Source organism: Sceloporus undulatus, chromosome 4 (genome assembly GCF_019175285.1).
Source record: "Sceloporus undulatus isolate JIND9_A2432 ecotype Alabama chromosome 4, SceUnd_v1.1, whole genome shotgun sequence".
Lineage (NCBI taxonomy): Eukaryota > Metazoa > Chordata > Lepidosauria > Squamata > Phrynosomatidae > Sceloporus > Sceloporus undulatus.
In genome coordinates this window covers 188,076,477-188,100,856 of record NC_056525.1, presented here as the reverse complement: position 1 = coordinate 188,100,856, position 24,380 = coordinate 188,076,477, and the positions used below count along the sequence as shown (strand labels likewise).

The 24,380-nt window shown below is 40.3% G+C and overlaps 1 protein-coding gene across 1 annotated transcript; it reads left to right on the top strand.

Moving 5' to 3' along the window:
* Positions 1 to 78: 78 nt before the first annotated feature.
* Positions 79 to 24,380, top strand: RNMT (RNA guanine-7 methyltransferase). Its single transcript, XM_042462302.1, has 12 exons — positions 79 to 208; positions 3,037 to 3,283; positions 4,559 to 4,777; positions 5,784 to 5,904; positions 7,028 to 7,150; positions 11,285 to 11,400; positions 12,675 to 12,856; positions 14,086 to 14,250; positions 18,084 to 18,198; positions 20,309 to 20,410; positions 22,214 to 22,247; positions 23,470 to 24,380. The coding sequence occupies exons 2-9, from the start codon at positions 3,056 to 3,058 to the stop codon at positions 18,103 to 18,105; spliced, it is 1,176 nt and encodes a 391-aa protein (XP_042318236.1). The 5' UTR covers positions 79 to 208; positions 3,037 to 3,055; the 3' UTR covers positions 18,106 to 18,198; positions 20,309 to 20,410; positions 22,214 to 22,247; positions 23,470 to 24,380.

Here is a 24,380-nt window from a genome sequence, read left to right as displayed (position 1 = left end):
CATTTGCGGGGCGCCCTGGGCTTGTAGTTCTGCGAGGGGAGGAAGAAGCAGAAACACGCTGGGCACGTACGCTTACTGACCCTTTGACCTTTCTGGGGAGGAGGAAGTGGGCGGGGTTTGACCCCGGATGCAAAACTGTTTGTCGTCCGACGTCGTCGTCGCGCCTTTTCTCTCTGCGAGCGGGACGGTGGGACATTCAAGGCGGAGGGTGAGGACTAGGGAAGGGAGCGATGGGAGGGCGGCAGGCGGGAGAGAGGGCTCTTCCAGGGCCTCCTGGCTGTTCAGGGCCAAAGGCTGGGAGCCACAGAAAGGACTGGGTGCCTCCTCTAGGAGCTGGCAGGGCTTGGTTTAAGCTGGGAACAAATGTCCTCAGAACCGCAAAGGAGGACCGTGGGGGGGGGGGGGAGGCACCGCAAAGATAAATGGAGGGCCTGCCCAGATGCTTCATGGAGGGGGGCTTTTAATATTTAATTTTTAGATTATTTTTAACCTTTTAAATTTTATATGTTTACATTTTTTTTAAAACTATTTAATATTTTTTTTAAATGTCATTTTTATGGTTTTTTGTATTGTGAGCCGTCTTGGATCCTGCTTCGGGAGAAAGGCGGGTTATAATTGTAAATAATAATAATAATAATAATACTTTTATTTCTTACCCACCCCCCTCAGGCTCAAGGCAGGTGAAAAGACAACCATTACATGAAATACACATATTAACAGCATAAAATACACATATAGGTGATCTATGCAGTATTACTATTACGATCCACACACACAATGTTCTATGTATCGTAATAGTATATATACTATACTAATATATAGTAAAAATCCATGCTTCTTGTGATGCCCAAATGCAGGACATTTTGAATGCCGTCCTGGACCAGGAGGTTGAATGGAGGACATCCTTGAAAAGGAGGACATGTCTGGTCACCTTGGATGTAAACAGATTAATAAATAAATGACGCTGAGGAGAAAGCCGTGATATAGATTAACTCAATAAATAAATGAACTGGTTGCTTAAAGTTGGGAGAAAGGCATGCTGTAAAATCAGTTGGTTCTGCCTGCATCCACACTGTGGAAAATCCAGTTTGAGACCCTTTAACTGCTTGGCTCAGTGCTGAAGGATTCTGGGATTTGTAGTTTGTTTGGCACCAGAGTTCGTGTCAGAGAAAGCTAAAGGTCTCACAAAACTATGGCCTGTTACAGACTGCCAAAATAAAGCTGCTTTGGGTCTCTTTGGAGGTATGCTGTTTTAAATATGCCATGCACCCTAAGAATCCAGAAGCTGCACCAAAGCTGCACTCCAGTGCTTAGGATGGAGTGGGCTTTGGCGTACCTCCGGACTCTTAGGACTCATGCATCATTAAAGAGCATACCTCCAAGAGACCCCAAGCAGCTTTATTTTGGCAGTCTTTAACAGGCCAAAAATTCCCATAATTCCATAGCATTGAGGAACAGTTAAAAAGTGTCAGGCTGGATTTTCTGCAGTGCGAATGCAGCCAAAAATGAAGTAGCTGCCTAAGCTGGGAAAGGCATGAAGTTTAAGTTAGCTGTGTGGGACATACAGCAAAGTCCAATAACATCCAACATCCACCAGATTTTGATACCTTGTTGGCCCAATAAAGATATCGCTGTTTAGTGGATATTGATGTTATTGGACTTCTCTAATAATTTTATTTGATATATTGCGATGTAGAACACATGAGGCAGTGCATTTATTTCAAATGATTTATTTTAATTTCTAAACATTAACTTTCTAACTCTGGACACATCTTTTTTCCCCCCTTCAAACTACACATCGCTGTCCCGAAATCCTGATAGACCACTTAATGGTTGAGAATCATTGAGTTAGAAATAGAGCCTGCTCCTGTTTTGGCCAGTTCACACTGAAATCCCAGTTGTTTGCAATGTGATGCATGATTATCTGGAGTAAACCTGCATGGAGTTGTCGATTGTTAGACAAGATGAAGTAGAATCATAAAATGGGAAGAGACCACAAGGGCCATCCAGTCAAGCCCTACTCTGCTGTGCAAGAACTCAATCAAAGCACCTTTGAGAGATGGCCATCCAGCCTCTGTTCAAAGAAGGAGACTCCACTATACTTCAAGGGAGTGTGTTCCACTGTCAAGCAGCTCTTACTTTCAGGAGGTTCTTCCTACTGTTTAGGTGGAATCTCTTTTCCTCTACTTTGAATCCATTGTTCCTGGTCTTATGCTCAGGAGCAGCAGAAAACAAGCATGCTTCATCCTCAATATGACACCCCTTCAAATACTTTTATCAGGGCTATCACATCTTAACTGTCTCTTCTCCAAGCTAAACATACTCCCAGCTCCCTAGGTCTATCCTCAATAAGACATGGTTTCCAGGTCTTCACCATTTTGGTTACCCTCCTCTGGGCACAGTCTAGATGTAGTGGAATGGGTGAGACCTAATGGGGCAGTTTCTCCTTCATATTTCCCTGGTGGCCTCTTAATGGCCACAGAATGCTTTTTGATTGATTTTAGTAGGTGAGGTAAATGGGAGCGAGATAAAGTGGTGTATCCTGGAAGAAAGACTCGTTATAAACTTCCCATCTGACCTGTTGCTAGGTAAAGGAAAGCATATTACTGCCTGTTTGGGATGATATCTGTAAAAGATCTGTTTCCATATGAGTTGTTCTTGTAGTATAAATGCCATTTTTGGTTGAATGGTGAATATACTTTTAAGTTTGAGAATTTTTTAACATTATTGTAGTAATATCCATACACACACGCATTAGTTGATGTAGGTGTTACCATCGATCAATGATTTAATGTTCTCATACTGATTTTTTAAAAATCTGCCTTCAGCCTGTTTTAGGGAAGAGGGCTAGTTAGTCAAATGAGTGTGTGAATTTGATTCAATATGTAATTTGAGTTTATGAAGTACTATAAAGTCAATACCAACCATACAGTGTTAAAAATGTGATATTTAGTGGAGGTGACATTTGGATCTGAGGTCTTATCTTTTAATAACAAATAACAGAATGAAATAACTTCTCTTTACATTTTATTTAAGAATAAACTCTGTAGCTAACATGTCTGAAGTACTGGAAGGGGAAAAGAGGAAAAGAAAGAAAGTCGAAGAAGCTGACAGTGCCAGTGCTAAACGATCAAAGGCTGATTCCTCTATATTTGAAAATGCTGATAAACCTTCAGATGAAAAATATGGTGAGGAGCAAATAGGAGATGGGGATGCTACTGGTGACAGAACAAGAAATAGAAAATGGACTGATGAAACCGAGGAGTTTCCAGCAAAGAAAAAGGTAGATTTTTGAGACAGCACTTTTGAGACTTTGCTGTTTAAGCAGCTCAGCACTGTAGGCAAAGAATGTATGTGTATTTTAGATAAGCCTGTATGATAACACATAAAATCCTAAATGCAGAGTTGAATTTGGACTGGACTCACATTATTCCAGTCACCACTTCCTTGCTTGCTGAAATGTGAGGTGATGTGTGGGTTGTCGTAGGTGCCCATATGTAGAAGTGCATCCAGATAAGACAGCTGTGTGTTTGTGCATCTCTTGATGGTGCGCTGTGCTTTTGTGGTATGACACAGCATCACTGTGTTGGGTGTTATTTGACTGCCAATATTTGAGCAGTCAGCAACTGTGGGATAGCATTTAAATTACTAGATAGCACACTGTTTAGTGTAATTAATGAGAGTGAGGAAAGGGGCATTCACAGTTACAGAATCCAGGATGTGAAACTCTGTTCTCCTAAGGTCTAAATTGCCTCTTTCATTTAAAATACTTAATTGACTTTTGTTTCAACAGGTCTTTGGCTTGCTTGTTTTTTTTTAAAATGCTACTTGTTGTAATGACTTTTGAAGAATTACTATATTGTGTTTTTTGACTTACGTTTGCTGTGACCTGAATTTAAGTATAATTTAGAATTTTGCTTGTTCTGAAGGAATGGGTCTGGAAACTATTTTTACTATTCCTCTTCCCCTCTGTTTCCTCATTCCTCTCTGAAAAGCTGAGAAAGCCACTAGAGCAATATGGAAGATGTTGGAGGAAAAATAAGTGAAAATTGCCTTTGTATTTCCTTGTTCCAGCATGGAACCTCTGACATGGAAGTGTCCAGCCCTTTCACAGAATTGTTTTAGGGATTTCTCTTGTCAGGTGAAATAATGGCACATATGCATCCAGAAATTAGGGGCTGTGCAGACCATTAAACCTGGCCATTAAGCCTTGCCTGGGGGTGGAGTCGGGGCATGGCATCATACGACATGACGCAGCACCAAAAGAGTGCCTTAAAGCCGCAGCTATCTCATTTTTTCCATGGTAGAAAAAGGAGCTGCTTTTTGCTGCTCCTTTTTGCGCCCTGGAAAGGCCAGATCGGCCCCGATCTGATGCAGCTGGAGATAGCTGCAGGCTGCAATCTGGACAGACTATGTGTGACTTAATGAGTGTCTCTAGATTTTTGTAGTTCATTGAGCTTCAGTATGATAGGTTGGCTGAGAGATATTGAATTGATGTGCTTCTTACTGGAGCCAGGGAATTTGGGTTTACAATCCCAACTTGTCATTCTTATTTCAGGTTGCTGTAAGTAGTACTGGGTTTCCAGAGGATGGACAGGACTTGGCTGAAGAAACAAATAGAGAAACTTTTCCAGACTCTGAGATAAAGCCTGTTAGTACTGTAGAAGATAATAAAACAAATAAAGAATATTGTGACACGACTGAAAAAGAAGACTCCAGTACTTCTGAGAGTAGAAGAGGGGAAAAAAAACGAGAAACAGATTCTGAAAAGAAAAAAGTAAGTTTTTCAACAATATTTTATTCATTGAAATGTAACAAGATATTCTGTTCAGCATAAGACTAGTTCTTATTAAGTTAAGTTATGTGATTTCCCTACCAAAACAGTGATTCACTTTCACATTGGTTGTAAGTGTCATGTTAATTTTACTATGCTATTCACTTTATAGAGTTACTGGTATTTTACAAATTTTAGTAATTTTCACATGAGAAAAATTCACACAATCTTGAGCCATAAACTAGTGTTAAATGCAAAATGCAGAAGGGCAATTCACTATAGAATTCAGTTCTATTTTCCTGGTTTGACATGTGCAAACTAGGAACTGTGGTTTAAATAGATTTCATTTGTTAAGCAAGTCAACAAAACAGGGTTTTGTGTGTGCCTTGTGCTCTCGTAGTCAAAAACAATGCTGGTACTTCCAATGATTTTTAGTCAGTATGGTCTCACGCAGACGGGCAAAAGAAGCAGCCAGAGGCCACTCCCTCCCGATTGCTGTGGGACCATGACAGATTCTGCTGTCCTGAGGCTGGCTGCTGCTGTGGTCCCAAAGGAGCTGTGGCAAGGAGCGGATAAAATCTGCTCCTTGTGCACCTGGGTTTGGTCTGACTTAGGCGACTCTGGTATAGCTTCCACATGGTTTGGGGACATGCTTTGTCTAATCTCCATGCCCCCAAATCGTACGGAAAGGGCCCTTTCCCCCCGTCTGTTTCAGGTCTACATAACATCTTATGTTTCCATATCAAAATTGGGCATTCCTTTTTGCAATATAAAAATACTGCTGTGTGAAATATATTTTGTATCTTGGGAGGACTGAAAAAAATGAGACGTGAAAGTTGTAGGTATGGAGATGATGGAGTAACCCTGTGAGGCTATGATAATGGATGTGGGACCTGTAAGGCTTTCATAGAGACATTGGTTCCAGAGATGCTGTGTGCTTCAAGTAATAACTGAATGTATATCAGATGATACATTTTGTGCTTTGTCTTTCGTTTTATGTTTTATTCAGCATACAGAAGCTGTAGCTGCACACTATAATAAGCTTGAAGAGGTTGGTTTGCAGCAGCGCAGTCTGAGTCGCATTTTCCATCTTCGGAACTTTAACAACTGGATAAAGAGTGTGCTCATTGGTATGATTGTTTTTTTAAAAAAGCATATTAACGAGTATTCATATACAGTGGTGCCTCGGGTTATGAAATTAATTCGTAACGCGGCCGCTTTCGTAACCCGAAAAGCCTTCGTAAGCCGAATTGCCATAGGCGCTAATGGGGAAAAGCCGCGATTCCGTGCGAAAAAGCCGAAAAAAGCACCAAAAGTTTTTTCGTAACCCGAAAAAACATTCGTAACCCGAAACAATAATTCCCTATGGGATTTTTTCGTATCCCGAAAATTTCGTAACCTGGGTATTTCGTATCCCGAGGTACCACTGTATTCAGATGTTTACTTCTTTGGTGTAAGGTGAAAGTTACATATATGATAGAATTGGCTAAATTGGTGTTAGTCTCAGGTTTGATCCTTGAAACCGAAATTCAAAGTTCAATATGTACTATAATTATTCATATTTTGAGTTTGTACACCACTTTTTAGCACAATACTAGTTACTACTACTATATAATTCTTAATGCAAACAACCACACATGTCCATCAGGATCCCTGCCCCTATCATGGTTTTGAAAACATGTAATTACAGTCGGCCCTTCTTATACACAAATTTTTTATACACAGATTCAAGCATATATGGTTTGAAAATGTTCAAAAAAATATAAATTTCAAATAGCAAACCTTGGTTTTCCATTTTTTATAAGGGACACTATTTTGCTAGGTCATTATATTTAATGGGACTTGAGCATCCACAGATTTTGTTATCCACGGGGGATCCTGGAACCAAACCCAGCGTATAACAAGGGTCCACTGTATAAATCACAAATTGATAGTGAACTAAATAATATTTCATTAGTATTTACTTTAAGGGATGACTATAGTCACAAACCAGAGGATTCAGTGACGTGAGCAATTTTCCCATGTTTTGGCATCTGTGTTACAAAAATGCTCATATTATGACCTTATAGGATTGCATTGTTAGTATTTTTCCATTTGATTGTTTCAAACAAATGAATTTGCCTTTTTAAAGGGAATATTATATTTTGGTATTTAAATTATTTGTGTGATTATTAAAAGAAAGAACAATTACTGAGGGGATGCACTGTCAGGAAACTGATGATTTACCTGCCCCAACAATTGTGTTTTTTCCAGGTGAATTCCTTGACAAAGTACGAAGGCGAAAGCAAAACATTACAGTGTTAGATCTGGGGTGTGGTAAAGGTGGAGACTTACTGAAATGGAGAAAGGGTCGAATCAGTAGGCTTGTGTGCACAGGTAAGAAAGTAAATGAATTTTATAGGAGGTACGCACAATTTCTGGAATTTATATGTTTTATTTAGTACTTACAATATTTTTTCCAGTTGCACAGAAAAATAGAGAGATGTGTCAGATAGTTTGAAGATGTTGAACTATCTAGCATTGTAGCATTGTCTGATTCACTAGACCACAGGTTGTTGTGCTTGCACATTCTGTAGGGCTTAGTGGAAATTCTTTGGTGTAACTAGTTGGTTATCTGGTACAGGGATGGCATAGGTGAATATTTCATGCTGAGGAGAAGTGTGTAGGAAAGCAAAATGCTTATGTACCTATATCTATGCGACAATCAAATATATAGTGGTCCTTTTGTATAAGCAGGGGATCTGTTTGCATATGCGAAAAAATGCGGAACCTCAAGTCCTATTGATTCTAATGGTAGTGCGCACCTGCTTGCCATTTTGTCCCCCTGGGCTTGCTGTTCACATGAGCTCAAGTCCGTGGGTGGCAAGCCTGTGTATGGCGCAGGCAGACTGTACATTTACCAACACAACTGAACATCCACATATAACTTTGCTTGGTTTCTTCCTCACCATTAAGAATCACAGAATTGTAACTAATCTTCATGTTAAGTCCACTGATACTCACACTTTCCTGGAATGGAGATTCTGCACGTTTAAATATTGTCTACAGCTCAGCTTTAAAAATCAGACACAACTGTAATACAGTAGGGCCTCTGTATCCAGGCCTGCATGGCTTCCATGCATGAGTCGTACAAGTTCAGGTACAGCTCTGCCCTCCAACTCCCGTCTTTTGGAGGGGGAAGAGGTCCCTCCTCCTCCCCCTCTTCAAAAAGCACAGGCCCTTGCGTCCCAGGGAGTCTTCTCCTCCTCCTGGGAGGTTTGCTTGGGGGATTCGAACTCAGGTTTCCGGAACCAGCCCTTGTCTAGCGGCTGAATGGATCCTGGATGCCTGGGGGCGGAGGAGTGGGGGTGGAGGTGGCGGGGAAGAGGGAGAGGGAGCAGGCAGACGGAGGCAGGGATTGGAACAGCAGTCCCATCGTCTCTGTGGCCACGCCACCATTAAGGGGATTGGGACTTTAACAGCTACAGATTTTGGTATCCAGAACAGATCCTCCATGGATACCCAAGGCTGACTGTACTGAATCTAAGCAAAAACTGCTTAAAAGAGTATTCAACCATTTGTTGTTGTTAATTGCCCTCACATCAATCTCAACCCATGGCGACTCTGCTGATGAGACATCTCCATGATCCCTTGTTCTCTGCTATTCTGCCCAATTTTTGCAAATTCATATTTGTGATCCTTTTCATAGAGTCCATCCATCTAGCATGTGGCCTTCCTCTTTTTCTACTTCTTTCCACCTTCACTAGCATTATTGTTTTTTCCAATGAGTTGTGCCTTCTCATGATGTGGCCAAAGTATGACAGTCATAACTTAATTACCTTGGCTTCCAGGGAGAGTTCTGGCTTGATCTGCTCTAGGACCCATTTGTTTGTCTTTTTGGCCATTCGATTGGAATATCATCTGTTCCTGGACACTTGTTTTTTTCCATTTCTCCTATTGCAGCTTCCACCTCGCTTTTTAGAATTTGGGGTTCATCTTCATCCCATCTGTCCTTCATGTTGTCATCTCTTTTATATAACTCTTCTGTGTATTACATCCAATATCTTTTTATTCATTCCTGGTTTTGAATTATATTATTCTTATTGTCATAGAGTGTCCTAGTCCTTGGTTTGAATTTTCCTTTGATTTTCCAGATCTTGTGAATTTTATCTTTCCACACCAACTGTTGTAATGTTGCATTCATTGTTCTTACTTTGTTCCTATCTCCCTTTTGTTTTTCTTCTTTTCTTTGCTTTATTGCTTGTAGTGGTTTATCTGTGATCCATGGTTTTCTTTCTTTTTGTCTACTGAAAGTGTCTGTCTGCATTCTTCTTTTATTATGTCCCTGCCGTCAGACTATAGTTCCTCTGGTTAGTGGTCTATTATGCTTAGTGGCGCAAATCTGTTTCTTGTGTTGTCAGTAAATTCTGTTGAGATATTATTTATATCTTATTTTGATATGATGACTGGTTTGGTTTTCTTCTTGAGTTTTCTTCTTATTTTTGATATGAGTAATTTGTGATCTGTGCCACAGTCAGCGCCTGGTCTAGTCTTGGGTAATAGAAAAAAGCTCCGTCATCTTTTGCTCCTGGTTATATAATTTATTTATTTTATTTTTATCCCGTCTTTCTCCCAAGTTGGGACCCAAGGCAGCTTACACACACACACACACACACAGACACACACACAAACATATCAAAACAGCACTTTAAAAACAATTAAAATAATCCATTTAAAACAGTAAAACATTTAAAAACATATTTGATTTTTTTGTTGGCCATCTGGTGATGTCCATGTGTATAACATTCTTTCTGGTTGTGTTAGCAATAATGTGTTAGCAATGCATAGGTAGTTGCCTTCACAAAAATCTATTAGATGCTCACCTGCTTTGTTTCCTTTGCCTAATTCGAATTTACCTACTGTTTTTGATTCTTCTCTGCTTCCTACTTTTGCATTCCAATTGCCTACGTCAGTTTGACGTCCTGTGTTGGTGTGCTATCAGTTTCTTCCTCTACTCCTTCATAGACTCTATCAATGTATTCTACCATATCACTGACTAAAACATTAAGGGAGAATAAAATTTTCAGTGCAAAAAATACGAGTTGAGCAACAGCCAACAGGAATTCACCATTTGTGGTGAATTCCTATTCAGCGTCTCTTAATTACAGCTATCATGGAAAACTATCCATTCTTAACCATTTTGAATGACTTATTAAAAACTATTAAAAAGACTCCTCTTGCTTTTTGGTAGCCAGAAAATCTGTGGAGATTGTTTGTATTTTCAGGACAGTTTTTATCAGCAGTTACAACTCTGCAGTCCTGACCAAGAAGCTGGAGCATCTAGTGGCTAGACATTTTTAATTTAGAGCATCAAAACACAGTTTCATTTGTCAGTGTTTGGTACTGAAGTGCCATCTATTTTGAGGACCTGGGGGACGGGGGCGGGGAGAAAACGTTTGGATTAATGACTTAAACTTTATGAGGCCTCATCTTGGACCATAATACGTATATAACATTGTTTTGGAACACTCCATCTTCTACTTTCTTAAGTGGCATGTTGGATAAAGTTTTCTTTTACTTTGCACAGCTGAAGAACATAGATGGTGAGACATCCTGCTAACACACATTAATAGTTCAGTTAACTAATCATACAATTTCTCTCTTTGTGTATACATATATTTTGCATGCATGCACAACAGAGCATGGTTTGGTGAATTTGGGAATATCTTACAATACTCGGAAGCTACAGTTGGTTCAAAATATGGCAGCTAGACTGGTCACTGGATCTTCCAGGGCCAGCCATATAACACCAGTACTAAAAGATCTACACTGGCTGCCCATCCGCTTCCGAGCGCAATACAAAGTGTTGGTTATTACCTATAAAGCCCTAAATGGCTTGGGCCCAGGGTACTTGGAGAACCGCCTCTCTCCATACAATCCACCCCGCACACTCAGATCAGCCGGGAAGCAATTGTTGAGAGTTCCAGACTCGAAATATGCCACAACAACGCATAGGGCCTTTTCCATCTCAGCCCCTCAGCTCTGGAACTCGCTTCCCGGTGAGCTCCGCTCGGCCACCTCCCTTGACCTGTTTAAGAAGGAGTTAAAAACCTTCCTGTTTCAACAGGCTTTTCCCTAATTGCTCCCATTGTAGCCTCCCCTCCCCCCTCCATTGTCATTGTCTTTGTATATCTTAGGCTAGCTGGATATTGTTACATTGTTAATTGTAATTTGTGCTTTGCTATTTTAATGTATATTTGCTGTTTTATAGTGTTTTTATCTTGTAATGGCACTTTCTGTAACCCGCCTTGATCTGTGGAAAGGTGGGCTATAAATAAATATTTTATTATTTATTAATATTAAAACATAATTGGACTTGAAATCAAATTCCATTGGATTGAGAGGGATGTCGTTTTGATTAGAAGTGTTTAAGATTGTATGGTAAGCCTCCAGTTTATATAGACAACCCTATGTTTCCTTCCACCTGTATCATATCTTTCTGAAGTTTTTGTTACTCGTTTTTAAAAATAGATATTGCTGGTATTTCTGTACAACAGTGTGAGCAGCGGTACCAAGATATGAGAAACCGTGGTCGTCACAACGAGAGAATTTTCAGCGCAGAATTTATAACTGCTGACAGCACAAAGGTATAGTAAATTCATGTTGTTGTGATGATGATTTCAGGTACCTTGCATTAGTGTATAATTTTAGAAGTACTTAAATGTGACTTAAGGAAAAGAAAACACCATGTGTAGAGATAAGCTAGGTATTGCAGATTTACATTAAAATTGTTGCCGGTAACCATGTATTTTATCATATATACTATATATAATACTGTTGCATTATTGAAAGGGAAAGGAACTATTAATATGAAACACAATGCTGTGTGACTTGCTTGAATGATATGCCTTGAAGAATGATATTTGTGCACAAACTGAATGCAAAAATGTTCGTATGTTTCATGCAGTTGTGAGTTGTAGATGGGAAAAGAGGGAAAGAAATGTTTAAAAGTATGTTGCATCCACTTGCTACAGTACTTGTATTCCTGTGATAGTTATGCCATCAAAAAGTCAAAATAAGTTAGTGATTATGTTTGTAACATTTATAACAAGTATAAATATAAAAATACAATATAAATATAAATTATAACAATTGTAGCTTGTTCAGAGGCCAGATTCTGCCTCCATCATTGCAAAAACTGCACTGCACAGTTTCCAACTGAAATTGAAATTGGACATGATGTCACTCCCAGTTTCCACTTACTTTTTTTCTTTAGGCCATTCCTTTTTTGCTTTCGGGATGTTGGGAGACTGATTTAAAATTCACTACTGTTCCTAGGGGCCTCCAAGGTGTCTAGAGAAGCCTGGAGGCTGAAAAACTACCATGCTTCACAATCCACCACTCTTGTACTATATAATCACAAATTAACCTGTTAATTATTTTTATGAAAATAGTTATCTCTAAAAGGTGTGTGTTCTTTTTTAGTACAGTGGACTCTTGATATCTGCTAGGGTTTGGTTCCATGGCCCCCTGTGGATATCAAAATCTGTGGATGCTTACGTTCCATAAAATTCAATGTCATAGTAACATAGTGTCGCTTATATGAAATATGAAAGGTTTGCTTTTTGGGATTTATATATTTTAAAAATATTTCCAAGTTATGGATGCTTGAATCTGTGGATAAAAAATCTGTGGTAATGAAGTGCTGACTATATAAAGATATGTGTTTACATTCTTAGCATTTACTTCCTAATAAAACAATTAATATTAAAGGATGCAAAAGTAACATGTTAATTTACAGGTTTTGAGTTGGAAAGAGAATGAAGAATAATCAGAACTTTTCCTAGTTTTCTTGTCAGTTTCCATGGTTGGTATACCGTAGTGAGGGAAATTATTTTTTATTTTCTTGTATTTGTCACAGGAACTTCTGTCCAAAAAGTACAATGATCGGCACATGTACTTTGATATCTGCAGCTGTCAGTTTGTGTACCATTATTCATTTGAGACCTATGAGCAAGCTGATATGATGCTCAAAAATGCTTGTGAACGGCTTTCCCCTGGAGGATATTTCATTGGCACAACTCCAGATAGCTATGAACTTGTGTAAGTGTGGATAAATGAAGAATTTGCTGAGAATTGGGAGTAGAAGTTCTCAGTGCTTCCTGCATAAATTTAGAATTAAGAAGAATACTTACAAAGATAGGCTTGTTGGGCAGTAGTTGGAAAACCTTTTCCTGTTGTACTGATAACGGTGAGAAATAGCTGATCGCTCATATTATTCACTAGAGTAGTTATGATGTTAGATTTCCTGCCTGTCTTGTCTGTCTTGAATTTTTTGTCACACAAGAGTTCGAAAATGGGGTAGAATACCAGCCAGAAATATTCCAAGATTTTAGAAATTTTCATACCCCTGAGTTCAGATAAGAGACTGTACAGATCGGCATTATATGCTGGCCTCGGGGCAGAGTGGGGGTGTGGTGTCCGCATGACACATGCCCTGACAACCCTGTCACGCCACACGCCCGGCTGCACAGTGCGCAGCGTTACGGTGCTCTTTTGGTGCTGCGTCCAGGTGCCTTTTCCCCAGCGCAAAAAGGAGTGGAATTTTGCTGTTCCTTTTAGTGTCGGGGAAAGGTCGGATTGGGGCTGTGGCAAGTATGGCAACCTTGATCTGACTCTAAAAGGGGCTGCAGCAGGCCGCTCTAAAGGGGTGGTCTATTTACCCCTAAGTCTCCAGTCCCCTTATTTATGAAGGTAATGGAAGTCAATGTTTTCATTAATAACTGACAACTTGAGGCACTGTTTCAGGACTTCGTTTCCATTTTGTAGACCTCTTCCCACTGAGTGCAGCAGAGCAGTACTGCTGTTTCCTTAATGTTGAGATAATTTACCTTTCAGCACCAATGCCAGAGAAGCTATTGATGCTTTTTACATTTAGGTGCCATCCCTTGTACTACATGGTCACAGTGGGGGCACTAAAATGGGACCAGAACAAATCTGCAGGAGGTCAATAACTGAACCAATTTACTTAAAAGCAAGGCTTATAAACAGCAATGAGACTGGTTAACCATTTTGAAGATTTATTTCAAAATACAGTGCTATTATGAAATAGTCTGTATAATACGTTTGATAGAGGGTAAAAGAATTTATTAGTGCAAGGATCCTATCATTATTTCCCCAAATCTTATTTCTTTAGTAATGTTAGTGATTGCATTGACATTGGGTATATCATGCTGTTTTTCAGTTTCACTCTAAAGGGCTAAGAATGCCAAAAACCCTGGTTTTATGTTTTTCTAAAACTTTATTTCTGTTTTTAAAATGTATTACTGTAGAAAGCGCCTTGAAGCTTCACAGACAGATTCATTTGGGAATGAAATATACACAGTCAAGTTTCAGAAGAAGGGAGAATATGACCTGTTTGGCTGTAAATATGATTTTCACTTGGAAGGAGTGGTTAATGTCCCAGAATTCCTAGTTTATTTCCCACTGCTGATAGAGTAAGTTCTTATTTCTAATGTTTACTTTTAAGTGGAAAAAATGGCTGTTATAAATGCTTTGGCTTTTTAAATCTGTGGTATGAGTAATGTGTAGTTTGGACCTTCATGTCCTCAAATATAGATGTTCTGGCCTTTCATTGTACAGTGGTACCTCGGGATACGAAATACCCAGGTTACGAATTTTTCGGGATACGAAAAAATCCCATAGGGATTTATTGTTTCGGGTTACGAAAGTTTTTTCGGGTTACGAAAAAACTCCGGCGCTGTTTTAAGCGGAGCCGCGGCTTTTTTCCCCATTAGCGCCTATGGCAATTCGGCTTACGAAGGTTTTTCGAGTTACGAAATTAGCCGCGGAACGAATTAATTTCGTAACCCGAGGCACCACTGTATGTCTTTTCTGATTGCATTCCTTTCATTGTAATCCTTTGTAATGCTGTTTATTTAAATCAGTTATTCCAAGTGTTGCCATACACTTATCACAGTTTCGACATTTCACATGATACATTCCATAGTTTAATCATTTACTAACATATTTGGAACTAACTTCCAAAATCCTTTTACACAGTACAGTACATACATTTTTAATACTCTCCTCTCCCACTGTCTCCCCTCCCCTCAGAGAAGAGTCAATTTATTTATTATAATTTCCTTTAATTTCGATTTAAATAATCCTATTTGTTTCCTTGCACCCCTTTCCTATATTCACAGTCAATATCCTTTGTAATATTGGTGTACTTTCGTTCTATAATTCTGCTGTGATTGCTTTCCTTATTTCCAGTGTACCCTGTGTTCCAGTTCTGCTGCTCTGTTGTGTCAGACTCCCTTACTCTTCATCATTAAAACTCACATACTGCAAAAATATAAACCAACTGTGAGAAGGGTAGAAGTGCTATTTATTTCTTTCCATCCTAAGATGATGGGTATCAATGCTATGAAGCTAATGATTTCCAGATGGTTGAAAGCATGTATCCATCTATGCTGTGATTATGTGCACACACCATGACCTAGGAATGTCTGGGCACATTCTACAAGATGAATGGCAACATAAGCAGCCTTTCAAATAACATCTTCGTTGAGAGAAGTATGTGAAGCTTCGGGTTGGAAGGAATTATCATTGTTCATAAGGCGTTATAAGAGAGAGTAACATAAGTCTGTACACGCTGCTTTTGGATGCATAGTTCTTCAAGCAATTCTAAAAGATAATAGTAGCTAGAGCTATAGATGAAGTAGGTACATCCCATTATTGGATGACTGGAGGAGCAATCCACTGTCACCATGGGTCTGCAAAAGGCAAAACAAAATCCCCTTTCTATCTTTTAAGCTTCTCTGTTTAAATATCTACTCTATTGAACAAGGCAATATAATAAAAATTGGAGGAGAGGGGAAATCATTGTTCTTAACTGAAATTTTTTTTTTAGATTCTGGTCTGGAGCTGTTGGTTTCTGGGAATCAACCCATATATTGTGGATTGCTCCTCCTGTCATCTAAGAATGTCATCTAATGTCCAACCTCTCATTTTATTGGTGGTCAGATCCCTGTGGTGAGGGATTATGGGAATTGCAATTCAGCAGCATCTCAAGGGTGATACATTTACTATTCCTTTTTTACCCCACAGTGAGACAACTCAAAAACAGCCAGTCACAATATGGTAGCTATATGGCAGCAGAGGACTGAGGTGGACTTCAGTATTATCAGCTGGCAGGTGGTGGCTGAAGTGGTTAAGATGCTGACTCTATTGATTGCAAAATTGGCAGGTTGGCAGTTCAAGGCCCAAGTGCCACATGATGGGGTGAGCCCCCATCACCAGTCCTAGCTTCTGCCAACCTAGCAGTTTGAAAGCATGCAAATGCAAGTAGATAAATAGGTACCACTCCGGTGGGCAGGTAAACAGCATTCAGTGCAATCATGCTGGCCACTTGATCACAGAGTAGTCTCTGACAACGCTGGCACTTTGGCTTAGTAACAGAGATGAGCAACGCCCCCTATGGTCGGACATGACTTGACAACCTTGTCAATGAGGAATACCTTTACCTGGTTACTGATAGAATTTTATATTGATAATATAATTCCTCTTTGGAAATAACTAAATTCTTTGCCACAGTTATTTCCTTGTAGTACTGAGTTCCATAAGGCAGCTTTCATCAAGTCTGAGGAGGTGTTATGACTAAGCCCAGGGGTAGGCAACCTTTTTGGGCCGGGCGGGTTGCTGTCCCTCAGGCGACTGCGGGGCCGAAGCTGGGGGTGGAGCTTCCACCCTCCGGGGGCCAGGCCTCCCCATCCAGGCCCTGTCAGAGCCGGCAAAAAAGCCTCTTGGAGGACCCCAGTGATGGCACCGGGCCTCGTGGAGGCCCGCTGCCGCAGCCGGAGCCCTGTTGGAGGGTGCCAGCGATGGCATCGGGCCTCCAGGAGGCCCAAGCGGCGGCTGGGGCCCTCAAATAGGGCTCCGACGGCTTCAGGCCGTCGGAGCCCTACGAGGGCGCCAGCAAGGCATCGGACCTCCAGGAGGCCAGATGCCGTCGCCGGGGCCCTCGAATAGGGCTCTAACGGCTTCAGCGGGCCTTCCAGAGCCCGATGTGGCCGCCGGAGCCCTATTCGAGGGCTCCGGTGGCCGCATCGGGCCCCTGGAGGCCGAAGTCTCGCGCGACCTTTGAGGCGCATGAGACTTTGCCTCTGGGCGCTGCTATTTGGGTAAAAAATTGGGCGGCGCCCGAGCGCGCTTTTTGCGCTCTGAGCGCCGCCATTTTTCATGCGGCGACGGCAGCGGCAGCAGCAACCGCCCCCAGGGCCGCAAGGAAGGCCTCCGGAGGCTGGATCCGGCCTGTGGGCCGGAGGTTGCCGACCCCTGACTAAGCCGTTCCATTTCAGAAGCTCTAATGGGAGGTCTATTGAATGATTAAAAAAGAGCCTGGAGAAAAGAAGGTTAAGAGGTGATATGATAGCCCTGTTTAAATATTTGAAAGGATGTCATATTGAAGAGGGAGCAAGCTTGTTTTCTGCTGCTCCAGAGAACAGGACCCGGAACAGTGGATGCAAGCTACAGGAAAAGAGATTCCACCTGAACATTAGGAGGAACTTTTTGACAGTAAGGGCTGTTCGACAGTGGAATGCACTCCTCGGAGGGTGATAGAGTCTCCTTCCTTGGAGGTCTTTAAACAGAGGCTGGATGGCCATCTGTCAGGGATGCTTTGATTTGGATTTACTGCATGGCAGGGGGTTGACTGGATGGCCCAGTGGTCCTTCCAACTCTAGGATTCTATGATTCTATGATTCTATGAATGGTGCAAAAGTAAAGCTATTCTAATTTGGTTTTGCACCATTCTTTATCAGTCACCCTGTATATTGCTTCTAACAAATTATTATCTCTGTGCATTATTTCTGATTTGTTAACACAATTTCTCATGTACTGCTTCTTCTTTTCACCTGTCTCTTTAGAAAAGATGGGCTACTGCACTGAGGCAACCCGAAAGTGGCCTAGAGATTGCCATCCCTCAGTGTGGGAAATGCTGATCTCAGATATTTGTGGGCTAGATTACATCTCCTTATGCAGTTTTGAAAAGGAGGTTATGTTCAGATGTGGCGTAAATTGCATATAGAAGAATTGTTGCCATTTTCTGTCAAACCATAAGGTGTCACTATGGCACAGAATAGCATAATGTGTTGTATGTTCCTTCAGGTTGCTTGTCTACTTATGGTGATACCATTATTTTCATAGGTATAAGAAAGGCAAGGCATACTCACAGGTGGTTTTACCAGTTTCTTCTGTAATACTTTCAATACTAGGGATTTTGAACTAGTTAAGTACCAGTATTTTAAATAAAAAATATATTGTGCAGAAGGCAAAGAAATATGGCATGAACTTAGTCTACAGAAAGACTTTCCGAGAGTTTTATGAAGAAAAGATTAAGAATGAGGAACATAAATACTTCTGCAACAAATGCAGCCTTGGAGGTTAGTACTTAAAAGTACAGATGTGCCCATTGTTGGCCTTATCAACTATACAGCTGCTTTTTAAATACAGTGGTACCTCGGGATACGAAATACCCAGCTTACGAAATTTTCGGGATACGAAAAAATCCCATAGGGAATTATTGTTCCGGGTTACGAATGTTTTTTCGGGTTACGAAAAAACTTTTGGTGCTTTTCGGCGCTATTTTACACGGAATCGCGGCTTCCCCATTAGCGCCTATGGCAATTCGGCTTACGAAGCTTTTCGGGTACGAAAGCGGCCGCGGAACGAATTATTTTCGTAACCCGAGGCACCACTGTTACATGAACTTTACTTTAAAAATTTATTTCTATTTACCATACCTGTGCTATTTTGCATTTTAATAGAATTTATTTTCCCCTGTCTGATCATTCTGGTCAATATCCAGTCACCTTTCAGAATAAAATACTGTGTTCACACTACACATTTTTTCTAATGTTCATTTTGAAGTGTGTGTTTTTTGATAGCAACAGAATTGATTCCAAGACAATTTCTTAGAATCCATGCAAGACTTTTGTCATGTTGCAGCATCAGTGCCTTATTGCTGTTGTTAAACTCAGTGAGGTTGTATGGATGCAGAACAGTCATGCATTCCTGTACACATATGCATAAGTAAAGGAGTGTTGGTGTAAAAGAATACTCAAGGAAAAATGCGTTGGGAACTCATGTTTATATCTATGTCTAGACAAATTCTAAAGAATGGTCTGAGGGCACATAATGTAGAAAGTGAGTGATTTTAGGTCTGGTTACTTCCTGAATGGAATAGCCTTGGAGCATGTTGCATTCCTTCTTGAATTCTATTATGCAAGATAGCAGGGATATAAATGTAATAAAATAAATAAATACACCACATTTTTAGGAATCAATGGAATAGTCTTGTTTTCTTGGAGTAATCAAAAAATATGAAAGCTCAATATGCTTCATATAATAGAAGAAGTTGCAATGAATATTAAGACATAACTTGTTTCTTAAACAATGTTTACTAACTACTTTCCAGATTAAGGAAGGAAAAGGCTAGCAAGTTTATGGAAAATGTGTGTTTGAATGCTTATAGAGACAAACTCCATGATGTGGTGAAAATATATAGGGAGAAACATCTTGGTGTCTCATAATGCTAGAATCTGAGAACATTCAGTGAAGCTGTATAGTGACAGATTTAGACAAATGAAGTGAAATGCTCCACATAGTGCATTGTTAAATTCATTGTGGAATCCATTGTCACCAAACGTAGTTATGACTACCAGACTGGATAATCTGAAAAGCAGCTTGGATAAATACATGGAGGTTGCAGCCATCAATGGTTACTATTCAGGATGGCTGCATTAGAGGCAGTGTGCCTCCGTGGCTTAGTTCCTGGAGTGTGCAAAAGGGGGAGCAGCTCCTTTTGTATCCTGCTGGCACACTATGGATAGACAGCTCTTGTTTTTTAAGGGTTTTATTGCCCTAGGAACCACACCACTGTAAAAATGTCAAATTTTGATTTGCCTTCAGATGCCCTTGGATGCTGTCTAGATGGGATGTGGGCATTTTTTGTCATGGTTTTGATCTCGACCTAATATGAACTTGGCAAAATGTGGCAAAATTGCCCCCAGCTTCCTCCCACATCTTGTGTGTGGGAGAATCCCCACCGATTTTGATAAAATGTTTTTTCTGCTTTTTTTTAATGAGGGGTCACAAGAATGGCCTCAGGACATTGTAAGCATCATGTGGGCTGCACTTTGCCGACCCTTGGTTTAAGATAACTAGTGGGCCCAAACAGACAGGCCAAAATAAAGCTGCTTCGGGTCACTTGGGAGCTTTAAATGACACATGCATCTTAAGAGGCCAGAAGTTGCACCAAAGCTGTGCTCCAGTGCGGCTTCCAGCCTCTTAGGATGCATGCATAATTTAAACATCATAGCTCTCAAGTGACCCGAAACAGCTTTATTTTGGCCTGTCTGTTCAGGCTCTAGTATGAGCAGAATGTTGGACAAGTTAGGTCTTTGGTCTGATGCAGCATGGCTCGTACATTCTTATATATTTTATTGTCATCTTTTGACTGTATATGCATTAATTATTTAATCTCTTTCTCAGAAATATCCTGCAGATGAAAGTTCCAGGTTGACTTCAGATAATAATGAGGACTATGAGCATGCAGAAATTCTCAGGAAAGATGAAAAAGTAAAGCTACCTCTTGTAAGTAAATGACATTTCAAGGTCTGAAGCTCCTATCAGAATAACTGTATTGGTCTCTCTTTGTCATCATTAGAGCTGCTGCAGTGAGGCTCTAATATGTTACTTGCCTATGCAGACAACTCTTTAATCCTGTTACTTTGAAAGTTATGAACCTGGAAGGTAGAAGAAAAGGTAGCATGTTCCCTTGTTTAGTGCTTGGACTTCTTTTAAAAACAGATGGATGAGTGTCTTTAGTCATAATCCAAAGTGCCCCAAATCCTACAATGTTAGCCTTGTAAATAAATATGTAAACGTTACTAATCTATATAATTTACTAGGCTAGCTGCCCACAACATTTTAATGGAAAGTCATTTGTAACCCATCAGTGACTTGAAAATAAAAAGTGAACTTTGAATTTATAGGAATTGATCACTTGTGCATGGTGGCAATTTTTGCCTCCTATAGGCAAGCCGTTTGTGACACTGGTTAACCACTCAAAACTGTTCAATGAATGCTAAAGTTGGAGGGGATGCTCTCTGCTGAGGAAATCTGTTGGCAGTATTAGTAAACTATAAAATATAATAGTGGTAGTAGAGTAGCCCCTCCAAATTTGTGAAGCTAAGCATTGCAGGACCCCCTTTGAAAGTGGAAAATGCAAATATCTCTAGGTTCCTCAAAACATATGGCTGGGAAGGGAAAAAAGGGAGCTGCCACTGATACTGTGCTTCCTATGTGGTTCACTCCAACCCAGGGTCCTCTGCCAGCCCACCTTCTTCCTCTCTCTCACAGATGAGGTGCATGTGGAGCCACCGGGTGCAGCAAAGAGAACAGCCTGGAAGGGAGAGCAGTGGGGAGGCTAAGAGGGGCATGTGGGGAACAGCACTTGTTTTCTCCTTGCTCTGCTGTGTGCTGCCTCTGCCTTTGAGCTGGCTGCCAGGAAGGAGGGACTGAGGGCAAGCAGTGTGTGGCACAGATGATAGTGATGAATGGGTACTTTGTGGGCTGGCTGGTGGATGACCAGAATTGGGCTCACAGTTGCTTGCTCTCTGTTTTCAGGAAAAGTCACACATAATCAAATCTACAGTAGTTAAGCATGCAAGCATGGAGGGTTGACTGTAATTATACATTTGTTAATGCTCTAAACAGAAAAGACAGCATATGTTCAGAACAGTAGATAGTCACTTAAAAAACTGTTAAAAATTCATTGATATAAAAATATTATTTGTACTTTGCCCAGTAATTCTTTTATTTTTTACTTTTTTAAATACAAGAAAAACAGAAAATTGGAAAATAAAAAGAAATAAGGTCTGTTCACAAACCCAATACCTTTTTTTCAGTGAGATGTTCAAGACTTCTCATTGCTCATCCTCTGGCTATGTTTACTCAATCGTTCTCTTTCATCGAGAGCACTGAAGTGCAGTAAATTATAGTTTGGTTTTTTGAAGTGTGAAAAGGCTTAGAGAAGAAATTGAATGATTGAAACTGAATCAGGAAGTGGAAACTGTTTGTGTTGTTATTGTGTGCCTTCAAGTTATTTTCAACTTATGGTGACCCTAAGATGAACCTGTAAGGAAATGGCAAGTTTCTTCAGAGGTGGTTTGCCATTGCCATGCTCTGAGACTGAGAATGTGATTTGCCCAAGGCCACCCCATGGGTTTACATGGCTGAGCTGGGATTCACAGTGGTCTCCAGAGTCATAGTCCAGTGGTCAAACCACTGTACCACATTGGCTCCTTTCACTGATTCTCATTGTACAAACAGTTAAAATGAATAGAACTGAAACATTATTTCTATTTGTAATCATTGAATATCTTTTTTTTTAAGGGAACCTTGAGTAAATCTGAATGGGAAGCAACAAGTACGTACCATAAGCAATGTTTAAACATTACTGGAATAGTTTAACTGTTTTCTTCAAATGTCAGGTTTATGGGATCTTAAGATGGATGCGTTTCTCTAACAGGAGGACTGAGAAAAATCTGTGATTCACTGGATGTATGACTAAATCTTGATCATAGCTTTAGTTAGTGTACATATTTAAATGATCACATTAATTTTGCTGCTTGAGAAAGAGCAGTCTATATGAACTGATTTCGTAATACTAATACCCTGTTTACCCGAAAATAAGACATACCCATAAAATAAGCTGTGGCACGATTTCTAAGCATTTGCACGATATAAGCCATACCCTGAAAATAAGACATAGTGATAGGCCCGGTGCGAAATGGAAGGGGATGGGAAGGGAGCGGAAAGATTGGGGGCAATGATTCTAAAGGAAATGGAGTCACAAGAAATTCAGGATGGAATTCCAGATTTGGATGTTCCAGAAGAAGACAACTTAACTATATTTGAATAAATATAGACTGTTGTACCGTACCATACTTAATAAAAATAAGACATCCCCTCAAAAAAGCCATAGTGTTGTCTTTTTGAGGAAAAATAAATATAAGACAGTGTCTTATTTTTGGGGAAACACGATAAGGGAGATTATCACATTAGCTTCATTGCTATGATAGACCCAGGATGTAACTTTCTTTGGCATGGATCTTATCGTATTCACCTATTGCCAGTCAGTATGCAACCTGGGCTTCTCTTGCAGCTTTTCCATTCCAGGCACCGTGGGGAGAAGGGGATGGGGTTGGGGCTCCTTCCTCCTCCCCTTCTTCCCATGGCTGCCAGACAACTGTGGGGGGAAGGGGATGGGGTTGAGCCCTTTTTATCCACAGGTGTTACATTCTGGACCCTCTGTGGATGAACCCTCTGTGGATGAAAACAACGTGGGACCTCAAGTCAGGTGGTTTTCAATGGTGACTTGCACTTGGCCATGTGCATGCAATGCCATTAGTGGTAATGGGTCTTGCTGTTCATGGATACTTAAATCCACAGATGGCGAGCCCATGGTTGGGGAGGGCAGGCTGTACTGTTAAAAGGTGGGGCATTGCTGCAAGCTCTATTAGAAAAAAGCACGCACACATAGGTACAGAGTGTTTAAAAAAAGAGGTGAAAACTAGCAACAGCGTGATTTTGCAAAAATGTTTGAAGTGGAAGAAGGCTATTAATGGTCTGTCTTTCCTTTCCTTTAGGTATATACTTGATTTTTGCATTTGAAAAGCAACAGTAGAAGAAGAAAACAAAGTTGATGTGCTTGAGCATTCAAAGTGACAACTATTTTATATTTTTATGTTTAAGAGTGTTCAGGACACAACCGAACACACAAGCTTATGTATGGCTAATGGTTGCCTATCTGTGACAGATGGAATACTTGTGTGTAAACACATGAAATAGGAATTGGGATTACTTTTGGGTGGGATGATTAGGGTCCTACTTTTTACAAATAGCAAGCATTTTGAAACACTCAGGGTGTTTTCAGCCACACAATTGCAACTTATTGACCTACTTTATGGCAGCTATCACTGTATGATGGTCCAATTATAATATAGCTTCCATCCATGTGGTAATGCAATTGTTACCAAGGGACTGAGGCTTTTGGTAATGGGATTACCAGACGCTACAGATATTTACAGAGCTTTCCCAAAGTAAATTTTGAAGTAGGCACCATGCAGCAAATATTAATTTGAAATTTCTCATTATGAAATACTGCTGAACTGTATAAAGTTATGAAGAAGTACATTTTCAATTATTGAAACAAATGAGGTGGTATCCAGCACCCACTACAATCAGTAGGAAAGTTATTGCCCCTCTTTTGGAGCTATGCAATCAGCTGTCTCCTTTCAGAAAAGATATCCTTTTCAAGCAGTTTAAGTGAATGAAGGCAGTCTTGCATGCTTGTGAGCTCTGTATGCCTCAAAATGCCAAGCTTTGTTATTTGTTTAGCCTTTGTACATCTCCATTTCACAGTGTAGTATTTTAACTGTTAAATAATTGTAGTTGGTGTGTGTGCTGGAAGAATACTTATTTGCTGTTTGTGCTCATTGGTGTGTACTTTCCTTTCACTGTACCTGGTCAAGATTAAATGGATTTCAGTTTTGTGTTA

Bases quoted from the DNA above. Each gene is read 5' to 3' on its own strand.
- RNMT (XM_042462302.1), top strand. From the start codon at position 3,056: ATGTCTGAAGTACTGGAAGGGGAAAAGAGGAAAAGAAAGAAAGTCGAA. The intron at 12,857-14,085 runs GTAAGTGTGGAT...GTATTACTGTAG, and splicing joins CCAGATAGCTATGAACTTGT to AAAGCGCCTTGAAGCTTCAC. The intron at 14,251-18,083 runs GTAAGTTCTTAT...TATATTGTGCAG, and splicing joins TATTTCCCACTGCTGATAGA to AAGGCAAAGAAATATGGCAT.